At 39.2% G+C, this 18,416-nt stretch overlaps 1 protein-coding gene across 1 annotated transcript in view; it reads right to left on the bottom strand.

Moving 5' to 3' along the window:
- The window catches only part of PDE11A (phosphodiesterase 11A), a 390,891-nt gene that overhangs the window by 230,969 nt on the left and 141,506 nt on the right, over window positions 1–18,416 (bottom strand). Inside the window, exons 3-4 of the mRNA XM_036099160.2 lie at window positions 6,391–6,480; window positions 2,432–2,572 (exon numbers count right to left, since the gene is read on the bottom strand). Of these exons, the coding sequence (XP_035955053.2) occupies window positions 2,432–2,572; window positions 6,391–6,480 (231 nt within the window). The remainder of the gene's footprint in view (window positions 1–2,431; window positions 2,573–6,390; window positions 6,481–18,416) is intronic.

Here is an 18,416-nt window from a genome sequence, read left to right on the forward strand (position 1 = left end):
ACAGGTGACCTAACTTCACCCCCAGACACTGAACCACGCTGCTTCTGGCTTAGTGTAATATTACCACGCAGCAGGAGACCCAACTTGTTCTTGACTAGGGGCCAAGGACTGCACAAACTATTAGACAGGGAGGGAGGAGTACAAGAAAGAACCAAAGAAAACAATGGCACCAACAAACGAACACCCTCCCATCAAAATGACCTCCAATCCAAAACTCAAAAACGCATGAACAAGTAATATTAATACAACTAAATCAACGACCTACAGAACTGGACAAGAAGATACTGATAAATCTCAGTTATGCTGAACATTTGAATACACCTGTATTAGAGACTGAGAAGTGAAGAATAGAAAAATATCAAGAATATGAATGATGTAAGCAATATCTCGTTCTTTTTTTTTTTTTTTTTTTGCAATATCTCATTCTTGACCAGTGAATCCTGCAGGAAAGTCAGCTGGGAAAAAACTCTTATGGAAAAGACTTTCTCCCCTGAGAAAAAGAAAGCTAGGTGAACAGAAGTTTTCCTTTCTTCCTCTCCTGGTACATGATGACACACTGCCTGGAGCTGTGTCAGCATCCTGGACCATGAGGGTGAAAGGCAGCCGAGCACTGAGACGTGGGCAGGAAAGTGGACAGTGCTGGGCTCTTGATTACATCATCGGGCTACTGTGCTACCCCAGAACCCCCACCAGCAGATTCGTCCCATGTAAGCTGAGGCCCCAACAGCTGCCTCTTCCCGCCCTTGCTTGGTGAGAGCCTACAGCTTGCCAGGACTATCATCGTACCACCGAGCACCCCCACTCCTCCCCATTCCTTTCTGGGGCTTTAGAGTCAGGCGGTGAGGGAAGACTCCAGCAAGTCACTCAACTCTCTGAGCCTCATTTCCTCCTCTATAAAGTGAGAATGATAATAATACCTACTTCATAAGGATGAGGGGCAATTAAATGAACTCAAGTACTTCACACAACATCCAGAGCATTCCATAAATGTGGGCTATTGTTGGGGGGGTGTTCTCCCAGGGTTCCACTGAGTTTTACATAATCACAGGATAATGGCAAGGCTATCGTTTGTTTAAACCACACCTGCTGATGTAGAAGTAATGCCAAGCTCTGCTAAAATATGGGCAAACATGCCTCAACATTTTAAACATGTATAGATTTTTTAAAACTTCACATTGTGGGGCGCCTGGGTGGCTCAGTCGGTTAAACGTCTGCCTTCGGCTCAGGTCATGATCCCAGCGTCCTGGGATCGAGCCCCGCATTGGGCTCCTTGCTCAGCGGAGAGCCTGCTTCTCCCTCTCCCTCTGCCGGCCGCTCCCCCCTGCTTGTGCTCTCTCTCTCACTATCTCTCTCTGTGTGTCAAATAAATAAACAAAATCTTAAAAAAAAAAAACTTCATGTTGTAAATTTTATGATACTTATTTTTACATCTCCAAAATTTACCCTAAGGTTCTTATTCTTGGAGGAAAACAAACCTGAAGGCAAAGACAATAACCTTTTCTAAGCAAAGTACAGTAAAATATCATCCTCTGAAGTATTAAAACGGTACTTAAGTAGCTAGACAATTCCTGGTCTTCGAAGACAGTTCACAGTAAAGATATTAAATTGCTACTAAGGGTTTAGACATTTAACTTTCAAGAAGTTAGATTGATGATGATCCTTATTTTCAATACTGTTGCATATTTACCCAGCAGATTTCCCCCAAAGAGCTGAAGGGCTTAACAGAAACCTGAAAGCCAAGGTGCTACAGGCCGGAGGCCTTGAACTAGCTTGATGCCTGCCGTTGGAGTAACAGGAACCCCAGTGGGGAAGAGGCAAGGAGCCGCCTCCACCTGGTGTGTGCTCTGTGCAAGTGTCCCCAGCTCCGAAGCAACAGGAAAAGAACTTGGAAACTACACTTCAAGGCTTTGCTGCAGAGCACAGCCCAGCTGAGGCCTGTCATCCCCCTCAGCTCAAGTACAGTCTGTCTGAGCCCCAGAAGCAAAGGGCACTGCTCCTCCAGCATTTGTTTGCTTCCTCCTCATAAGAGGGCTGGGGAGCACAGTCTGGACTGCAGTCCACACCCAGAGATGCCAACGGCCTTCCTCATGCTGGGGGAATAGGATGGGAGCCCGGCATTGAGCTATTCAGCTGGGAGACATGGGGCAAACCAGCTAATCTGTAATCTGTAAATACTCAGGGCTGGGATTGATCTCCAAGGTCCCCATCAACGTAAGAGCCTATGTTTCTAAGGTGACAGCAAAACAAGACGGAAAATACATGTAAAAGAAATTTAAAAAAACTTTAATTTTATAAAAAGTGACCTCATGGTTAGAAGAGTCATGAAGTGAGTGGTTCAAGCAAAGATTTCACAAGCTGAATTACAAATAAATGAAACTTCAGTCCATTAACACAGTCTTCAACACTGTGTGACAGATAAAAGATGACTTACTGGTGATTCAATGTCTTCTAGGAGTAAAACAGAACAGCGTTCACATTTCAACAGAGTTTGGGCCCGATGCATTATTTTCTTGACAATTTTCTCCAGGTCAGTCTGTTCTTCAAAGAGGTCATTAACAACCTCTAGCAAAGCCTAGGAAAGATAAAATGGATGTATTTAGGTGGGTATAGGACTGAATAAAAAAATTTTTTTTTCCTCTCAAAATTCCATTTGGTGTTTGCTGTAATAAAATATAAATATTTTTGTGTGGCTAATTTTTAAAGCATTGATCATTGTTTCGACATAGTCCATCATTTTGTTTTATAACACAGTTTTGAACTGAAAAATACAACTTGAGAATAGTGTCAATCCATATAATCCTATATAAATCCCACATACAGCTATAGGACTATCTCCCGAGGAGCTAATGACTACACGATCCCGTTTAGTCCGCTATAGCTCTAGGCTTCCCTCCCCAGCCCCACTTCACAGGAGTTTTTCTGCAACATAACTAGGTATAAACCCAACATTTTATAAATTATGAATACCTGATTCTCTCCAAAGAACATTTATTTCAGAAAATTACAAAGCAGCTCTTCCTCACCCAGGAAGAAATAGGTTCATGGTCAGACTTGAGACTTATTTTCCCTAATACACATCTCTCACAGAACTCTGAAAGAATTATAGGGGTGAATGCTAATTAAGCTTCAGAGCCTTCAAAAAATATATAAAATCCCCATTAATCCCTCTACATAAGAAATATTGCTTCATCTCACCTGTCCAGGAAAACACAGATACTAAAATATATCTCAGGAAAGAAAATACCATTAAAATTTCTGTTAACAGAATGAAAAACACACAAATTAAAGAAAGAAAACCTTAGATGAATGACTTGAAAACTTGAAACTAACTTGAAAACTAACTTGAAAACCTGCATACTCACTTAAAAATCAAATGGTAATAACCTCTCATTTTATCCAGCTAAGTTAGCTTGCAATTTTTGCATTGAAATAATATTTATTTGGAATTTTTAATAACATGGCTCTTTCCAGAGATTTCAGAATAGTGGGCTATGTACAGGTAGTAGGTATTATGCTTCTGCCAGAGAGCAATCAGAAAATTACACAGCCAGTGAACTGGCCAGAAGGTGCTTCGTTCAACAGAACTTAATAAGATGTACACTCTCAGGTCTGACCTCTCACAAAAGGATTTTGTGGGTTTTCAAATTCACTTCTATTCAGGTAGATGGTGTTGATGATCATCCCAGGGATATGACCAATTTTCAACTTTAGTAATGAATTTGATTTGTCCTGAAACCACTGGAAACATGTGAAAATTTCTTCTCTGAGTCTATTCAGGTAGAAAAGCATTTGAATGAGTTAAGGGATCCATGAAATGAGTCTAGTTCACTGAGCATCTAAAAGAGGATCAAATATCCTTGGTGGCATTTTCTTTAAAGAGAACCTCTGAGTACGGCTAAGGGCCTGGGTGGCTCTATGATCCTGAAGAGGAGAAACACCAGGAGGTGAAAAAAGTTTTGAGTGTATCCTGACTGTTTGGCATTTGGGCAGCAAATTGCTGTAAGAAGTCAACGTGCAATAATTTCATATTTAAATATAACATTAAAAATGAGGCAATTGTCTGAATAATTACCAACACAATTCCCTGTTATTAAGGGGGAAAACATTATTCCTTAATCATCCAGACTATTTCTTCAGATGCATCATATTAACTGAGCAATTATTTAACTTTTCAATTTGTTGTGACTGTGTGGATAGGGCCCCTGGGACCCATATACAAGAACATTTATCTCAGAGGAAAAACTAATTGTGCCTTGAGTCTTGCACTGACAAATCACATCATAGTAATTTTACTGTTTCTAATTAAAAATTGCTGCTTTACTAACAAGTGATAAAAGTTTCACAAATAATACAGACTAGCTCCACAATGGGAGAAAAAGAGAAGAAAATCTTGGATGATGGGCAATTCAACAGACATTGGAGGCTCTTCACACCCTGAACACTCCCTGTTTCTTGACTTCCCTTATATTGGCCCCCCTCCTTCGTCTAGTGCCTTCTTTTGCTCCTGGGCTCATCCTTGGACCTTTCCCTTTCTCTTATCTACAGATTTTCCTCCAGATTGACCCACTCAGTACCCTACTTTTAAGTATCATCTATATACTGATCGTTCCCCAATACGACGAGTCTCGAGTCCTGACATCTCACCAAAACTTTAGACTCCTTACCCCACTGTTTACTTGCCAGATGTACAAGCCAAAAGTCATTGTCACTCATTTCCCACATCAATAAGCTTTGTATATGTCACTGCTAATTTGGGAGGGAATCTCTCACTTCTTGCTCCTCTAGTCCCAGTCACATTGTTTCTTTTTTTCCTAGCTCTATTGAGATATAATTGACATATAACTTTGTGTAAGTTTAAGGTGTAAAATATGATGATTTGATACATCACATGTTGTGAAATGATCACAAATGTGCTTTTGTATCAGATCCAAAAAATTGCTGGAGCTTTTCCCCTATGTTTTGTTCTAGAAGTTTTAGTTCCATGTCTTACATATATATCTTTAATCCATTTCAAGTTAATTTTTGTGAGTGGTGTAAGATAGGGGTCTGATATCAGTCTTTTTCATGTGAATATCCAGTTTTCCCAACATCATTTGTGAAAAAACTATATTTTCCCCATTTAGTATTCTTGGCTCCCTTGTCAAATATATGTTGACTGTATATGCATGGGTTTATTTCTGGGCTCTCAATTCTATTCCATTGGTCTACGTGTCTGTGTTTAGTGCCAGTACCATACTGTTTTGATTATAAGAGCTTTGTATTATAGTTTGAAATCAGGAAGTGTGGTACCTCCAGCTTTGTCCTTCTTTTTAAGTACTGCTTTGGCTATTGGAGTTCTTCCTCTCTGCTCCCTAGATGCACAGACCAAGCTTTTGCCTGTTTAGTGCCTTTCAACTTGACATTTCCACTATCTGGAATGCTCTTCCCTGATCTTTGGGTGGTTTTGCTCCTTCATTTCATTCAGGTCTCAGTTCAAATAACATCTTATAGAGAACTTCTTGATCATGCTCTGAAATAAGCATCCTCTCAAACTAGCCTTCAGTGATCAGTCTCTATCTCTTCATCTCATTTCATTTTTATAGCATTTATCACTACCTGATACTATATTATTTTTTATTGGTTTGCTTGACTATTATCTACTGTACCTATCTATACCTACCTGTATCTATTGTATTATGAGCCTAATATAATTTAATATCTATTTGATAGTTTAGCATTTCTTTTGAGTCTTCCTTCCTTCCTTCCTCCCTCCTCCCTTTCTTTCTTTCTTTCTTTCTTTCTTTCTTTCTTTCTTTCTTTCTTTCTTTCTTCCTTCCTTCCTTCCTTCCTTCCTTCCTTCCTTCCTTCCTTTCTTCTTTTTCTCTCTTTCTCTCTTTCCTATTTACCTGGATAGCTGGTGAAAGTCCCTCTTTGTATGTGTTTCTTTATAATCCTATAAAAGTGTTTGCATTATTGTCCAGTTCTCTTGTGGTGCTCTTCCAGAAAAACTTTCATTTCAAAAGCAAAATCTATGAGGTGGGGTGAAATCATTTGTAACGTATCTTGCTTCTTAAAGAAACTAAATTGTAAAAATATAGCTAAAGTGTGTTATTGTTTCAAAGCTACAAATAAGAGTATATCTACTACCTTACAGTATAGATGTGAAATTAATTTCATTTTTAAAAGAAGCTGGTACTATTTGCCCCCAAACAACAGAGAATTTGTATCCACTTCCATTTGCACTTACTGCTTCAAAGATATCTTCAACCATAAACTTGAAGGATTAAACAAATAAAAAGGACTCCTGTACTATTCAAACATCATCTGCTGTTTTTAAAAGACATGATGACTCACAGACCCTTGAAAGTCAGAGAGCTTGGAGGGTTGTGAGCAGCGTTTCTTTCTACTCACCCTGCTTCTTTCATATTCTTTCCTTGAGGCAGCAAAGAGCTGAGCATTAGATATGGCAATTCCACAAAATGGAAGATACATCTGCATAACCTGGGGGCAGAGAGAGTGTTAAGAACATTAAAACCTTACTGCACCAAATGCTATATTCCTTGCATTGGCCTGATTATAATACTTTCTTTTCAACACAGAAATCGAGTATGGAATTACTGATACAAGTATCTTAACTTTAGAAGGGATATTTTTCAGAGTTGACTCTAAGATGGTCTCAATCAAGCTTTAACTAGGGACAGTCACATCTATGAGCACATATAGTGAAGCAACAATGATGACTAATACAGGAACTGTACCTAAATCATCTGTGTATTCCTTCTTTGATCAGTGAAAAAGGAATAAATGAATCAACTCATATATCTAAAATGTAAGGCAAGTGTCCACATTCATATTTGGAGGGCGGCAGGCTCTGAGTCAATTTCCTTGTACACGTGTATCTTTACCAGGGTTCTCAGCTTGACCATAGCACACTGCTAGCTACAAATTTCAGTATGCCTGGTAGATTGGCCCAGTAGGAACTTAGGGGCCACAGGGCCTAATAGCCTCGTGCAAAAGAGCTCAAATTGTGCCCACTGTTCTGTTGACATAACTGGATGTGAATGCAAATGTGTGGGATGATCCTACAGAAGCCTGTTTGAGGAAAGGTTGGGGATCCTTTCAGAGAGCACACTTCTCCTATGGGAAGAAACAGCTCGGTGTGGTGGGCTCCATCCTAACAAAGACTTGCTCATCATTTCATCATCACTTATTTTCAGTACTGCCTGACACTCTCACTCAAATTCATCTCTGGAATCTCTGATTCCAAAGAGAGAGAGAATGCCCCAAGTAAAAACCAAAGGAACGATTTCCCTAGACTCTTCACAACATAGAACATTGTGACGAGCAAGATTGCTTTGGGATTTCTCTAAGGAAAAGGGCATGTTTTGTTCCATCGTCTTCCTCCCTCCCTCCGTCTCCTTTCCTGTCTCTGTCTCTCTCTCTGTCACACACACCCCCCACACTGCAATGTCCTGTGAAGAGGTACAGAGCAGTGGCAAAACAGAGCCGCTCCTGCATGCCCAGAAGGCAGAAGTGCAGTGTTCACCATGGGTGAGGGATGAGAATGGCAGGAGCCGCGGGAGACGCCCGTGGGACCTGCAGAGCACAATTACCTAGAGTGGAAGGTGATTTTGCAGAGGGCTTGAGAAAGACAAAAGATGAAGGACAATCCACATTCCCTATCATTTCTTTCCTATTAAAATCTTGCTTTGGCTGCCTGGGCTTACTCAACTCTGACCTCGGGTCCCAGGAAGTGTAGCACAATGCTGTAGAAGCTAATGTGGCGACACCGCTCTTGAAGAAAGACAAACGGCAGGATTGGGAGTAGACAGACGTACAAAACCAGTGAGTTGATTTTTTACACATCTTTCCAGGATAAATTCCTTCACTGAATTTGGTTCAAACTTCTATTTAATGAGGACCTGCTAGGTGCCAGACACGCTCACTTCATTTCGTCATCTGAATAGCACATCAACTTCTCACGGAGAGACTTTAAGTACATTTTAGAGATCAGGAAATTCAGTAACTTGCTCAAACTCACACAGGAACTCAGGTCATCTTCTTCTACAACTGATGATCGATCATTCCTTACAACATGCTGCCTCCTAGAACGAGGTGCTATTTCTGTCACCCCCTCATTCCCTTTCCTTACTACTCCCCCTCATGCCTTAGGAAGTTTGTTGCTAAACCCGGATAAAGCTATTGACATAAAGCTGCCAAATATTCTGCCAGAATTTCCCTGTCATTAGCCAGAATGGGACCACTTTCAACATTACCTACACACACAGAAAGCACTTTTCTTTTGTTTCCTGTTTTTTCTCTGTTGTGGAGGCAGTGACTATGATGGAGGTGGAGGGGAGGAGGAGATACGGGTTATTTTACTCTCCTCCTTTTCCTTCCTTTCTTTTCTCTTCTTTTTTCTTTTCTTTCTTTCCTCTTCTCTTCCTCCCTCCCTCCCTCTATCCTTCCTCTCTCCCTCCCTTCCTTCCTTCCTGTATTTATTTGTCTTCAGAGACCATGTTTAATATGGTTTGTAGGTTATGCAAGCAGGCAGAGAGCATGACCAAATGAATATGTGAAATGTTTTTTTTTTTTAAAGATTTTATTTATTTATTTGACAGAGAGAGACACAGCGAGAGAGGGAGCACAAGCAGGGGGGAGGGGTAGAGGGAGAAGCAGACTCCGTGCTGAGCAGGGTGCTTAATGTGGGACTCGATCCCAGGACCCTGGGATCATGACCTGAGCCGAAGGCAGACGCTTAACGACTGAGCCACCCAGGCGCCCCACGTGAAATGTTTTCTAATATACCTGGGCTTGCTTCAATTCATTTGTAATACCAATATTTATTGAGCTCCAAGCATTGTGTATAATTAAAAAGAATGTGAATTTTAAATTAGATGACCATTGTCCTTTGTATGGCTTTTCTGTGTGAAAGCCAAAAAGTCATTTAACCTTTCTGAACCTATTTCCTTATCTATAAAATGCCTGGTTTCACTGGCTAATCTTTCCTTTTTAGTTCTAATATTTGGTGATTCTAATCGGTAGAAACATCCATGAGCTGTAACATTCTACTTACTGGAGAAAACAAAGAATTCAATAAACATGCTCATATTTTATTCAAGAAATAATCATTTGTAGTAGTAATTGATATTGACACAGTCCTTGGATATGATGTTAAGCATTTTATATGTGCTCTACCCTCTGATCCTTGTAATCACATATGTCATACCATTTATACCATTTTTCGGATGGGAAAACTGAGGCTTTAGAAACTTACCCAAATTTTTTGGGAGATATCTCTCCATGGGTCTCTCACATTTCTGCACAGCTTACAAGCAAAGGCACTGCTCTATCTTTCAAAGGTGTTTGTATAATGAACAGCCTTGGGAAACTGTATCTTTTTCCAGAGCAAAGAGCACACTTGTTTACTATGAAGTATCATTAAGGGAGTATCTCTCTCTGGGGCAGAGGTCTTGCAGGCTTACTGTCCATTATGAAAGACGTGTGTTCCCTACATTTGTGGTTCCTCTCCCATAACCGATGTCCTGTGTCATCAAGATGAGGCTGTTAGCGAACATTTCATCCCAAGCCAGAAACAGCTGTTCACATATCATTAAGACTATTTCATTTTTGGGGTGCCTGGGTGGCTCGGTTGGTTAAGCGTCTGACTTCAGCTCAGGTCATGATCCCAGGGTCCTGTGATGGAGCCCCACATTGGGCTCCTTGTTCAGCGGACAATCTGCTTGTCCCTCTCTCTGACCCTCCTCCTCCCCCTGCTCTTTCTTTGCCCAGCTCTTTTTTCTTGCTCTTTTTTTTTCTTTCTCTTTCTCTCTGATAAATAAATAAAATCTTAGAAAAAATTAAAAAAAAGACTATTTCATTTTTCATTTATCCTGTAGGTGTATTGATATGAACTCCCTGACATAGTTACTTAGTATTTGTAATTGTAGGGTAAGAACCCCAGGAACAGTTACTGAGATCCATGTTAAATTTCTTTATTCCCTTTTTACTGAGTTAGTTGCTATTTATTTTATTGTCTCATTCCATTGATTCCCCCCTCTACTACATTGCATTTCCTTTATTTTAGTGATTAAAACTAGAAAGTCTATGTATATACTTAATAAAATCTAAATAACATCTTTAGCCTCCTTCTAAATAAGATAAAGACACTGGAATACTTTTACCTTCCTGTTATATATGTTACTTTTTTTACTTATATCTTGTTTGTTACTACAAACTGCACATTATTATTATTAGTTCATGCTTTATTTAGATTTACCCACATGTTTACCAATTTTTTCCTCTTCATTCCTTCCAGCATCTCCTTCTGTCCTTCTGGAATAATTTTTCTCTTTTTGAATCCTTTAGGATATCCTTTAGCATTGTTGGTAAATGTGTTATTTTTGTTTTGTATAAAAATGTTCTTATTCTATGATCAATCTTTAAAGGTAATTTAGTTTGGTATACAATTCTAGGTTGACAGCTATTTTTCTCCATACTTAGAAGATATTATTCTCTTATCATGTGCAGCTGATGCTGCTAAAATAGTCAGCTGTCAATCTAATTCTTTGTAGGTTATCCATCTTTGTCTCTTGTTTCTCCTAGGACCTCTTTCTGTCTTTGGTGGCCAGTCTGTACTTTTCCAGCCTCAATCAAAGGCTTAACTGAATCATATAGAACTCTAAATATATTGGCCAAAGATTACTGAGGATGGAGACAATATTATACCCTTATGACACATTGCAAACTGGGAGGGGATCTTGGTTTATAAAGAGAATGATTTCCCTGTGTCATTTATTGGTAGAACAACTCAACACTCTGAGGCCAGAGTCAGTTCCACTATGGACACCTACATGACAGTATGATCCAATGAGTTTCTAAATAAATATCCAGGAGAATCAGGCAAATGCATTTTGAAAGGAGGAAGTGAGAAGAAGCAGAAGCAGTGTGGAAATAGGAGATAATGAAAAATAAAAATTTTTATGTCTTTTTTTCAGTCCCAGTGCAACAGATGTCTTTTTTTTAAACAAAGAAAGAGTGATATTGCTCTATTCTTCTCCTTTTGAAGTCCCCCTCCTCCAAGAAAAAATATTAATTTGGCCTTCATCATCCAGTTTCTGAATACGAAAGGTCTAAAAAAACCTTAATGACTAAGAAGCTAATGAGTCTGTACACCCTTGTGCAGTGCTTTTCAGCTTGAAAGCACTTTATGAACATTGGCTAATTGATCTTTACAACATACCACTCGGAAAGGGAGTTAAACTGAAAATCATTTAACAGTGCAGAAAAGTCCCTTTAGCCCTAGAAACTCATGAGAAGTGTCACTAATAAGCATAAAATGGGAGCACTGGGACCTTCCATCAATGTCCTAAAGAAAGACAGTAGGTACTGAGCCTTCTCAAACTTACAGACCACAGAGAAAGGTTATTAAAGCCTCCTGGGCAGGGCTGGTCCAATTATTCATCATTAAAGGACACTGGAGGTCTACATTGGAGATTCTTTGAGGGGCCTCGGGCCATCCCCTTTATGGACTCCACTCTTAAAGGCAAATAGCTTGAAGAACCACATCACTATCCGCTAAAGTCATGGGTGAGAGAAGGTCTTCCCACCATCAGGCAACATCTGCCTCTGCGCTGACCCTGTGATTTGCAGTCGCAGGTCCCTCCTGCCCTCTGGCAGGAACTCTAAGGCTGGGTGGGCCCCACCGATTTGAAACAGGAGATGTTGTAACTCGAACACTAAATAAAGTCTTCAAGTAGAGTAATTTGGAAAATAAGGTATCAAAATATGGAGGCAGTCACATTATTTTCACATAATGAAACACCTTCCACGTATTTTAAGAATAGAATATTTAAAATAGTAAAAAAATGAAGGGCGCCTGGGTGGCTCATTGGTTAGGCGTCTGCCTTCGGCTCAGGTCATGATCCCAGGGTCCTGAGATAGAGTCTCCCGTCAGGGTCCCTGCTCAGTGGGGAGCCTGCTTCTCCCTCCACCTGCCGCTCCCCCTGCTTGTGCTTGCTTTCTTTCTCTCCCTCTGACAAATAAATAAATAAAATCTTAAATAAATAAATAAATAAAATAGTAAAAAATGAGTCTGAAGTTTTCTAGAGTCTCCAAAGAAAATTCCTGCTTCCAGAGGCATAGTTTGGTTCACTGCAATTTTCTTCCTAGGCAAATTCAGTAAAGACAATAGGTCAGATTTTTATTTCAAATGTCACCTGTGCCCCCTTTGAAGAAAACAGTCTCCCAAAAATACACAGAGACATAAAGTCCCCACTTTGTTTGAAGGAACATTGGCACGAATAGATTGATTCAACACATACTTTTGGAAATTGTTTCTTTAAGAATTAACACTCTAGGGGCGCCTGGGTGGCTCAGTCAGTTAAGCGTCTGCCTTCGGCTCAGGTCATGATTCCAGGGTCCTGGGATCAAGCCCCGCCTCGGGCTCCCTGCTCAGTGGAGAGACTGCTTCTCCCTTTACCCCTCCCCCTGCTCGTGCTCACGCCCTCTCTCTCAAAAATAAATAAATAAAATCTTTAAACAAAATTAAAAAAAAGAATTAACCCTCTAAAGAGAATGGACGGGGGTGCATTTCATTCACAAAAGATGAGGAAGAGCAAGGCAGCAAATAAAGTAGACAGAGAAACTTATGGGGTGCCCGGGTGGCTCAGTAGGTTAAGCGTCTACCTTCAGCTCAGGTCATGATCCCAAGGTCCTGGGATTGAGTCCCGCATCAGGGAGCCTGCTTCTCCCTCTGCCTGCCATTCCCCCTGCTTGTGCACTCTCTCTCTCTGACAAATAAATAAAATCTTAAAATAAAAAAGAAAGAAAGAAAGAAAGAAACTTACTCTTCTGCTTTTCCTTCTGAGGAGATGGGCATGTAGGTACTTCTGCTTCTGCCCCTGGGTATCAAAGCTGGGACCCCAGGGGAATTGGAATGATCTCCCTTCCACTATCTTCACCTCTCTTCCTGAGGCTAGTAGTGGCTAAAAGATCCCTAAGAAGCCAAGCTTATCCAAGGGTAGACAGGCTGGAGCTGATTCCTGGCAGGCAGCCTGGCAGCATCAGGGCCTACTCTCCTGGACTTTTTTGCAGGCTCTGGTCTGCTAAGCACTTGAATCATGCATATTATCTGATAACCTTATTTCTATTCGCTCCCATTCCCCACGTGGGAGACTTTAGAAAAACAACCCTCTCATATCCCGAGGCACTTCTAAATTCCCACTCTCTTACTCACTGCGTTGACGGGAAAACCCATTTCAGGAGCCATGCCTCTTCATTTACTGAAAGAACCCATTTCAGGAGCCATGTCCTTTCCAAGATAATTTGAATTGTCATTTTTGGATCATAAGATTTCAACAGAAAAAAAAAAAAAGCACTCATATTTCTACTGTTCAAGGGTAACCACTATGAACATTTTGGAGACTGCCATTCAAATTTTCCTCTCTCTCGCCATATAAATTCAAATACGCTAATCCTATATGTAATATTTTATTTACTTTTTAAACTTTTTATAATTAGCTATCACTTATTATGACCAATGCAGAATATCCCATTGTATAGTCCAGAAAAAGAAAATTTATACAGAAAGAAAGTAGGTTATTGGTTGCCCGGGCTAGTGGTGGTAATGAGATTAACTGTAAATGAGATAAAGGAACTTATTAGGGGTCTGTTCTAAAACTGCTGATTGTTGCACCACTCATAAAGTTACTAAAAATCATTGAATTGTTCTTTGAAATGGGTGCGTTTATGACATGTAAAATATATCTCAATATAGCTGTTAAAAATTTTCATTCAAAAATCTCACTCACTGTATGGATTAATATTTTTCACTTAGTCATCTATTGCTGGACATTTAGGTGGCTTCTAACTTTAACAATCTTAGGGTTAAATATCCTTGCAATTAAATCTTCGCACATCTCAGATCTGTACCTCTGAAACAAATAATGCAATATATGTTAAGAAAAAAAAAAAGAAGAAGAAGATAGCAGGAGGGGAAGAATGAAGGGGGGGAAATCGGAGGGGTAGACGAACTATGAGAGATGATGGACTCTGAAAAACAAACTGAGGGTTCTAGAGGGGAGGGGGGTGGGAGGATGGGTTAGCCTGGTGATGGGTATTGAGGAGGGCACGTTCTGCATGGAGCACTGGGTGTTATGCACAAACAATGAATCATGGAACACTACATCTAAAACTAATGATGTAATGTATGGGGATTAACATAACAATAAAAAAATCTTAAAAATAAATCTTCGCACATCTCATAATTATTTTCTTAGGATAAAGCCCTAACATTTGAACTTATTTATTTAACTTAACACACACTTACATGGCACTTTCTCTCTACCAGGAAATATTCCCAGTGCTTTACTAATATTAATTTGTTAATATGCATGTACATTTTTTAATAACTCCTAGTATTACACAAATTTTTAATTTTTGTTAAAAAAAATCCAACAGTATAGAAGGGTATACAATAAAATATCTACAGACGCCTCTTCATTTACTATCCTGCTAACGACTCCCCTCCCAATGAACAACCTTAAGAGACATTTATAGTATTCTTCTGGACCTTTTTTTCATTAACTGCCTACATACAATATCGAGTTTTGGGGGTGTTTGTAAACATAAGCGGGATCAGACTATAGGTTATGTTTTATACCTTCTCTTTTGCTTGGCATTATATCTTGGAAAACTTGACATGTCCGTTCAAAGAAATCTACTTATTTCTTTTTAATCTTTGCTGAATATTCTAGGAGGTGAATGTACCCATTAATTGACATTCATGTTGTTTCCAAGTTTTCTCTATTACAAATAACACTGCCGTGAACTTTCTTATAAATACAACTTTGTGCACTTGGACAATACTTCTGTTGGACAGATTCCTAGAAGTGAAATTTTAGTTGAAGAAAATGTGCATTAAAAAAAATCTTAACAGCTATTGCCTACTCCTCCTCCAAAAATTCTCTACCAATTTAAACTCCCACTAACAGTCATCAGAGAATTCATTTACCTCTCCTTGTACAACATTGGGTATTATTGTTCTTTTTAAATTTTGTCTGACAGATTAAATCAGCACTCATTTTTGCATTAACTTACATTTATTTGATTACTAATGATATTGATAATAATTTCATAATTCCAAATTTGTTGGTTATAATTTCCATAACTTGTTGGTTATCTCTGTTTTTTAATATGGCCTATTTGTGTCTTTGCTTATCTTTTACTGGACATTCTATTTTTTTACTACTTACGAAGCACTCTTTTTATCCTAAGAATAATAACCATCTTCCATTTTTGCAAATCATGAATCTTATTTGATAATCAGCAGTTGTCATCTGTTTGATACAATCCAACAGCCCTACAAGCCATGACTGCTTTGTCTAAGATAAACAGATATTACGACCCAGTAAACTTGGGCCTGCTCCCTCTCACAGTATAAAGAAATTTCACAACAATATCTACCTATATAACCCTGTCAAGGTTATTTTCATAAGCAGGTTGACCTACAGATCTCATTCTGCCTATTCACTCCATTCATTTTTGTAACTCAGAGTTTGTGTAAGAAGTCAGTTTGAGCTACAATTTGATCCAGCCATTCTTGAGTTCTAGCTAGTAAGGTCATTATGATTTCTCCAATTACCAAGCACAGGTATAAATGCAGGAAGCTACACTGCATAGTAATTTAGTCTTGGTATCAACACCTTGATGCTAGAAAAACCTTATATCATAATCATTGTATGAACAGAAAAATTCCTCTTAGGCTATTTTCTAATGAGAAACACATTAGTTTTTCTTTAAATGTAGAACATATTCACACTATTTCCTCCTATTATAGTAACAGGATCCTTCCTTTCACCATCTTATTTATCTAGTTCCTTCTTTTTTATAACTCCTGGTTCTTAAAGTAGTGGACATTTCATATAAATAGACTCACATAATATGTGGCCTGTCGTGTCTGTCTGCTTTTGCTTAGCATACTGTTTTCAAGGCTCATTCATGTTGTTGCATTTATCAGTACTCCATTCCTTTTTTCAGTCTTACTTAAATTAATAGACTTTATTTTTTAGACAAGACAACAAAAAAGTTGAGTGGAAAGTACGGAGATTTCCCATAAACCTCCCTCCCTCCCCTAGCACACACAGTTTCCCTCAGCATTAACCTCTTACATTAGTGTGGTATATTTGTTACAATTAATGAGCCAATATTGATATATTATTATTAACTGAAGTCCATAGTCTACATTAGGGTTCACTCTTTGGGTTGCATATTCTATGGGCTTTGACAAATGTATAATGTCATGTATCTACCATTATAGTGTCACACAGAATCATTTCATTGACCTAAAAATTCTGTGTTCTGCCTATTCATCTCTTCCTCTGTCTCCCCAAAGCTTTGGTAGCCTGTGATCTTTTCACTGATTCCATAATTTTGCCCTTTCAGGAACATCATATAGTCAGAATCATACAGTATACGGTCTTTTCAGGTTGGCTTCTTTCATTTAGCAATATCCACTTAAGGTGACTTCATGTCTTTTCATGTCTTGATAGCTTTTTATTTCTTTTTATCACTGAAAAATATTTCATTATATGGATGTACCACAGTTTGTTGACCTATTCACCTATTGAAGGACATCTTGGTTGCTTCCAAGTTTTGGCAATGATGAATAAAGCTGTTATAAACATTCATGTGTAGGTTTTCGTGTGGACATGTTTTCAACTCATCTGGCTTAATATCCAGGAGTATGATTGCTGGATTGCATGGGAAGAGTATTTTAGTTTCGTAAGAAATTGCCAAACTATCTTCCAAAGTGCCTGTGCCAATTTGCATTTCCACCAGCAATGAACAGAAGTTCCTGGTGCTCCACATCCTCGTCAACAAATGCTGTTATCAGTGTCTTGAATTTTAAACATTCTTTTTTTTTTTTTGAGCGAGAGAGAGCAAGCAAGCAGTGGGGAGGGGCAGAGGGCGACGGAGAGAGAATCTTTAGTAGGCTCCAAGCCCGGCGCGGAGCCCAACACGAGGCTTGATCTCATGACTGTGAGATCATGACCTTAGCTGAAATCAAGACTTGAATGTTTAACCGACTGAGTCACCCAGGCACCCCAAATTTTAAACATTCTAATAGGTGTTTCATGATATCTCATCATTGTTTAAACTTGCAGTTCCCTGATGACACAGGATGTTGAGCATCTTTTCATATGTTTATTTGCCGGGAGTATCTTCTTTAGTAAGATGTCTGTTCAGATCTTTTGCCATTTTTAAATCAAGTTGCTTGTTGCTTATTGTGTTTTGGGTGTACTTTATATATTCTGGATACCTGTCCTTTATATGTTTTGCAGAGATTTTTCTCCCAGTCTGTGGTTTGTTCATTACATGTTATTTTTTGTATAAAGCTTAACTAGATTTTTACTTACTTGTTTCTATTCTGCTTTCAGCGAACTTTAGAATTAATCAAAGATTTTAATACATTTTCTCATCTACTTTCAACCTTATTCTTGATATCAGTGTACCCAGGACAGTATTCTCTTGTCCAGGCCCAAGGGAAAAGTCATGTTTTGTCTGTGGAGGTAAGCCCTTTCCTAGGGTTTTTCATTTCTGTCATTTCTGTGGGATTGGGGGCCCTTCCTCTCTACCATCATTGTTTCTATCTCCTATGTCTGGATCTTCCCTTCTCCCTTAAAGGGAAATGTCTTTCCTTTCATTTGGTATTGCTGTTTCCATCTGCATACCTCCAGGTCCTCACTCCCATCAGCTGGCTTACAATCTTCAGTCTACAGGAATGGCTCACTGGAAGCTTGTCTATGATCTCCTGATCACCAGATCACAAAACCCACCAAATAATCTATGTCCTTGTCCTCTTTAAACCCTTTACCACTTAATCACGAGCTAGATATTAAAACTTTGGCTTCCATACATTATACACTCCTATTTCTTTTTCTGTGTTTTTGACACCCCTATTCAAGTTATATTCCCAGATTCAATCTTTGACGTTCTAACCTTCTCTTTCCACATTCTCCCTCTAAGGATTTATTTATTCTCATAATATAAGAATCCTACAGGGGCGCCTGGGTGGCTCAGTTTGTTGAGCATCCATCTCTTGGTTTTGGTTCAGGTAGTGATCTCGGGGTGGTGAGATGGAGCCCAGCATCAAGCTCCATACTCAGTGGGGAGTCTTCTTGAGATTCTCTCTCCCTTTCCCTCTGCCCCCTCTCCTCCTCTCTCTCTCTAATAAATAAATAAATCTTAAAAAAAAAAGAATCCTACAAAATAAAGCAGGTTGGCCATCCAAGAATTAACCTTTGAGCAAGAGTCAGCTAGAAAAGACAGCAAATTCGATAGGGCCAGATATTTAAGCAGCCGAGAAACTTCCTTCTTTTGCTTACTTGCTTCTCCTGCCTCACTCTTGAATGTCGCTCCACCTCTAATTCCCTTTG

The sequence above is a fragment of the Halichoerus grypus genome, chromosome 4, assembly GCF_964656455.1.
Source record: "Halichoerus grypus chromosome 4, mHalGry1.hap1.1, whole genome shotgun sequence".
Taxonomy (NCBI): domain Eukaryota; kingdom Metazoa; phylum Chordata; class Mammalia; order Carnivora; family Phocidae; genus Halichoerus; species Halichoerus grypus.